At 47.9% G+C, this 5908-nt stretch overlaps 1 protein-coding gene across 1 annotated transcript; it reads left to right on the top strand.

Annotated features, from left to right (window-relative positions):
- Positions 1 to 226: 226 nt before the first annotated feature.
- Positions 227 to 5172, top strand: LOC125523266 (NAC domain-containing protein 43-like). The gene is made up of 3 exons (XM_048688311.1): positions 227 to 449; positions 584 to 921; positions 3065 to 5172. Exons 1-3 carry the CDS (start codon positions 278 to 280, stop codon positions 3782 to 3784), a joined length of 1230 nt encoding a protein of 409 aa, XP_048544268.1. The 5' UTR covers positions 227 to 277; the 3' UTR covers positions 3785 to 5172.
- Positions 5173 to 5908: the final 736 nt, after the last annotated feature.

Genomic DNA, 5908 nt, shown 5'->3' with positions numbered 1-5908 from the left:
CGAACGTAACTAATCCCATTACAAGGCTAGCTAGCTTGGCAGCAGCTATATATAACCACCCCCCGTCCGTTGCCATTGTTTCCTTGCACCCCATCACCGGCAACAACTTCATTCCCCTCGACTCGACACCATCGTCTTCCCTCCCCTCCTGCTCCCTCCCATCAATTGTTGCTAGTTGTAGGCTATAGCTTGGTGGATCATTTCACTCCAGCTACAGTAGTGTCTTCTTTATCGATCCTATAGTGATCGTTGTGTGTGTGAGGTTCACCCATCGACCATGAGCATCGCTGTGAACGGGCAGTCGGTGGTGCCGCCGGGGTTCCGGTTCCACCCGACGGAGGAGGAGCTGCTCACCTACTACCTCGCCAAGAAGGTGGCCTTGCAGCGCATCGACCTCGACGTCATCCGCGACATCGACCTCAACAAGCTCGAGCCATGGGACATCCAAGGTTTGTGAATTCCTTCCCTTTTCCATTGCGAGAAGTAGAATAGTAGTAGTGCACAATGCATGCATGTGATCGGAGTAGCGCTCAGGACTCATGGATGGTGAACTAATTTGCCATGGAAAAACGCATGCATGCAGAGCGCTGTCGGATCGGAACTGGCCCGCAGAATGACTGGTATCTGTTCAGCCACAAGGACAAGAAGTACCCCACGGGGACGCGCACCAACCGCGCCACCGCCGCCGGGTTCTGGAAGGCCACCGGCCGGGACAAGGCCATCTACTCCGCCGCCGGCTCCGGCCGCATCGGCATGCGCAAGACGCTCGTCTTCTACAAGGGCCGCGCCCCGCGTGGCCACAAGTCCGACTGGATCATGCACGAGTACCGCCTCGACGACGCCATCGCACCTGCCCCTGCGACCAACCCCGTCTTTGCTCCCGGCGACGCAAGTTCCTACTACTCCGGCATCTCATCCCCGGTACGTGTACTGTACCGCCTAGTCCACACCTCTACTACTGCAGCACGTTGCGACTGCATGCACGGTGACCGGCCGGGGCCGACAGGGATGGAGATAGCTCGCTAGTGGTGCACTGCAATCGTGCGACTAACGTACGTACTGTGCACACACATATGCGACTGTAGACGACCCACAAGGTCTAGTGAAGATTATGTCCGGGTGGTGGTTGGAAATGGGAACACACATGACATGATGCAATGGGTTAATTTCCTTTCGATGGGTCTGCGTCACGGAAAGGGTGGATCATAGTAGTGGGTACTGGGTAGTAGGTTCAGCACTTGCGAGCAGACGATAAGTTAAAATTTAAATAGCGGTGGCAGCTCAGCCAGAAGTTATAAAAAATTATGGAGCTAAGTCCCATTTAGCCTTCCTTTTAAATCATAATTTTTTTAAAAAAATAAGAACACAATCAGGTGTCATATATGTCTGCTACTACCGAGTGAGCCTTTTCTATGGTCAAACCCTACGCGCGTGCATGCATGCATTTTTTTTCTCGATAAAGGGCGTACCTGCATGCTTTCGGTAGACCTTTTGAGCTGCCTAGTCGATTGAAAATGCATGGATATATTTGAGATCCATCGACAAAAATCTTTTGACCTGGCTTTCGGTGGTAGGAGTACCTTCCATCGAAAATTTAACACCATGCATAATTAGCCTAGCTATTCTAATTACGATAAAAAATAATCGCGTGTAATTATGCACGTCGTGGTGCACTTGCCTTGCCTTCGCTGTTTGTAAGGCCAACTTCAGGGCACGACCCCAAACGAACGTCCGTTTAATCCGGATTTTTTCTGTTTGAGTAAGGCAATGGGGTCATGTCTGGGCCATTTCTGTAATGCGGTGGCCATGCGCCCAACGCGCGGACGCATTCCGGCCGCATCTCGTCCGTGTATAATTTTCTTTTGTAAGCACATATCTTTTTTTTATCATTGATTTTTGATACATGAAAATACATCACCAAATTTTGACTAAAAAGCAAGACCAGAGAAAATAAGAACCACACGAATACATTTTAGAAGATATCCAACTTCCATAACTGTTCCTGTAAGTTGGATTAGTGCTTTCTCGATGCATTCATTGTTGATTTGCGGAGGCTCGATCTTGCGTGTAAAGAAGTAGACATTGCTTCCTCGCATCTAGTCTCATATCTAGCCTCTATTCTAGCAACAAGTGTACTAGTCTCATCTCTAGCCTCTATTCTAGCTAAAAGTGCACGAACATCTACTAAATTGCGCTCTATCAATATATCGATGTAGTCTTCTACCCAGTACCAAAACTTGCATTCATTCTACACAAATCCTAGAACACAACCAAAACTAAAGTAGCACATACCCCAACGGTTGAGCACTTGATGAACACCCATCCGGAATGTTTCGTCGTTGTAGACATGCGGCGCAAGACCTTCTTTGGGCAGTCGTCGCACGTAATGAGTGGCAACGGTGCGCCGACGAGATTTTGGGCCAGCATTGAGCCCGGCCAACCGCCATTCAGGTATCTGCTGGCGGACCGCCGACGGTGTAGATCTGAGCGGCTAGAGGTGGAGTCAGTACCTGCCCGCCAGTCCATGGCGCGGCGTGGCCTCCCACAGCCGGGAGAGCTCAAGCCCGACCGGATCCGCTCCAAATCCGGCCGCCGGATGCGCAAATCAGGTGACCGTGGTTGGATAGACCGCTATACAGCTTCATCTATAATTTTTATGGCTGAGCAAGCGCGCGTCCGAGCTGCACAGCTGCAATGGCAGCGGCGGCGGTGGCGATGACGAGGGGCAAAAGTGGAGGGGGTGCGGCTGGAGAGGGAGGGGGCGGATAGAAAGAGGGATCCCTGTGCCATCGACGGGCGGGCCAGGGGAGGACACGCGCACACGGCCCGCCCGTCCGTGCGCTGTCCGTTTTACTTTAAAACGGTCCAAACTTGGGCTGGAAATGGGTCAAAAGCGGACATAAAACGTCAAAAGTTCGTTTGCGTCCGCTAGGTGGACCATTTGGTTTGTTTGTTTTACCCACGCACCCGGAGAGAATGGGGTCGCGCGCGCTGAAGTCGGCCTAAGCGACCGATCGATCTGATTGTAAATCAACTGACGGTGTTATCCGTATGATATGCGTAGGTTCGCGGCGTGGCCGGGGTCCAGTCACCGTCGGCACAGGAGGACGGGTGGGTCATCTGCAGGGTGTTCAGGAAGAAGAATATCGTCGTGCAGCACCAGAACGGCGGCGGCGCAGCGTCCAACAAGCTGGTCGGCGCCGGTGCCATGGAGTGCAGCCAGAGCAACTCCTCGTCGATGGTGACCGCCGCCGGCGACAAGGCCAAGGCGCAGATGCACCAGCAGCAGCAGCTGCCACACAGCAACGACGCGCTCGACCATATCCTCAGCTACATGGGCCGCTCATCCATGGCATCGTGCAGGCAGGAGACCAAGCCCACCAACCCATCATCGTCAGCGCTGGACCACCTGATCAACAGCGCGTGCCACGGCGACAGCAGCACCCTGTACGACAAGTTCATGAAGCTCCCGCCGCTCGAGCACGTCATCCCCGGCGGGCTCCTGCCGGCGCCGACCGAGTACGGCGGCGACTGGGACGCTCTTGACCGGGTGGCGGCGTACGAGCTCAACGGCCTCTCTGACGCCGCGACGGCCAAGACCACCAACGGCATGTCCTACATCGTGGACGATCTCGGTGGCGCCACGGCCAACTCCGGCAGTGGCACCCTACACGCTTCCTCCGTCACCGGGGCTGGCGATGGTGACCTGTGGAGCCTGGCGCGGTCGGTGTCATCGCTACACGCCGACTTGACGATAACCTGTTTTAACGCTGTCGGGTGCTAACACTGTCCTAGCCCAAACTTGCTTATTTTTTATAAGAACATTTTTTTTTTGCATATAGAGCTTATTCAATCGCACGCACTACAGGAGTGCCCAGATTATATATAACGAGATGCAGAGTGAATATGTCCAAAGAAATGTTGCCATACTACAACAGAAAAAGTAAAAGTAGATAAATAACCTAAGATGGAGGAGATCCTATCCAAAGACTACACAACCATCCATGATTGCGGAACACCTCCCTTTACTGAAGCCTTCTTCATCAACTTTGCTGCAATAATGACGATGTGGGGATAGTGCTCCTTGGACTATGGGTTGAAAACAATAGCTATGTGACATCTGCTCTCTGCCATTCTTCAATACAAATATCTCATGAGTTGTCTAAGACTACCAACAGTGGGACTAACATAATAGATGATAACATCACATATATCTAGACAAAACAGATGATGTGGCGAGTAATTAATGAGGAAAGAGGGGCATGCGGTAACATAGCTAGTTACTGTAACATCACACATGCTAAGACAAGATGAGTATATACAACCAAATAAATGAAGTGTTGCATGACACCACACATATGTTACTCCCCACTATAGAGGTAGTAACATAAACTAGAAACATATGCATGTTACTAGTCTAAGTTACTACCCATTGTGACTAGTCTAACATGATTGTGATCAATATGATGTAATTCTCGATGTGTTTGTCGTGGTGTGATGAATTTCTACTTTATTCCCAGAATATATATATAGATTATTTATCGGTTTGTTTTGGTTGTTTGCTGCATGATTATATCTGTGCACGCTCTCCTATCTATTAGTCTTGCACTAGCCATGTTTAGATAAATGATCTCCAAGAGGAAGTTCTTTATGTTGGTTGGGTTTAACCTTGTACTCCCTTCGTTTCAAAATAAGTGTCATGATTCTAGTTCAAATCTGAATTAAAACTACTACACTTATTTTGGAACAGTGAGAGTAATAGTCTATGTCAGTGATAGAAAGATAAAAAAAGGCGTGCAGTGTATTATTGCCACTAAGGATAAAAATATATCTGCCTAGTTATCTCGGTGATGAGCAAGAGATAAAAATAATATACTATCAAGATTATGTCACCTTGCTTGATGCAATGCTTTGTTTTATTACTTAATAATTTAAAATATATGATGTATTTTGGTTTGAAGTGGAGTACTAGTTATAGATGAAGCTGTATAGCGGTCTATGGATACAAGGACGTAATGCCTATATGCTGACATGTATGATCAAACATAAAAATTGTAATAATTGATACACAACTATAATTTATTTACCTTGTCTATGCTATTTGGAGAGGAGATACTAGTGAAATTATGGATTGCAGTCATTTATTCCTCATAAATTCAACTCTATATTCAGGTTGTACTATTATTTTAATATTTTTATTTTTTTCCTACTTGTCATATAAAAATCTATTTCATACACACAATACATTTTTTTTTTGTGATTATACACACGATACATTAATTCTTGTAAGTAGCAAGGTTAGTGAGAATGAAAACCTCACTAGACTACTCATAGGAGAATACCACGGGTTGATATCTTCGTTGTCAATACCGAGAGAGGATTCTTTCGATACTACAAACCCTTGATATTTAGGGCCTAACAATTATTCTTTTGTTGGTACTAGATTATTAGCGAGAGATGTCATGAATCAATCAACGAGTCGCTTCCACTATCTACCATGAACTAAACCTCTCCGCACCTAGGCTCCCCCCTTCCGCAAACACAATTACTCTTGATGTTATTTAGTTGCACTATTATTTCACACATTTCTTTATTCTCCTTTACAAAAACTCTATTTCTTCACCACATTTCAAGTTTTGTAGGTACCATCCTAATAAAGCCACTCGAGACCTCGAGTGTGATCGAAGCAGTTAGAGCATCTCCAACAGGCGCGCTACGCGCGGCGTGCTAAAAACTCACTTACAGCGCGCGGATGGCCTGTTTTTGCGCGGCGGGGTGCGTTAGCTCCAGTGTCCGCTACAAATTTTAGCGCGCACGAGCCGCTCCAGCAGCCACTGCAAAAAATTGTGTGCGCGCTTTCGCACAAACAACATATGCACTCCAAACTAATATAAAATCAAATGCATAG

Source organism: Triticum urartu, chromosome 7 (genome assembly GCF_003073215.2).
Source record: "Triticum urartu cultivar G1812 chromosome 7, Tu2.1, whole genome shotgun sequence".
Classification (NCBI taxonomy): domain Eukaryota; kingdom Viridiplantae; phylum Streptophyta; class Magnoliopsida; order Poales; family Poaceae; genus Triticum; species Triticum urartu.
The sequence above is the reverse complement of the archived record's forward strand: the minus strand, read 5'-3'. Positions and strand labels throughout refer to the sequence as shown.

What these genes read in the sequence shown, in the direction of transcription:
- LOC125523266 (XM_048688311.1), top strand. Translation starts at nt 278, where the DNA reads ATGAGCATCGCTGTGAACGGGCAGTCGGTGGTGCCGCCGGGGTTCCGG. An exon ending in CGAGCCATGGGACATCCAAG is followed by an intron (nt 450 to 583) that starts GTTTGTGAATTC and finishes GCATGCATGCAG; the next exon opens with AGCGCTGTCGGATCGGAACT. An exon ending in ACTCCGGCATCTCATCCCCG is followed by an intron (nt 922 to 3,064) that starts GTACGTGTACTG and finishes TGATATGCGTAG; the next exon opens with GTTCGCGGCGTGGCCGGGGT.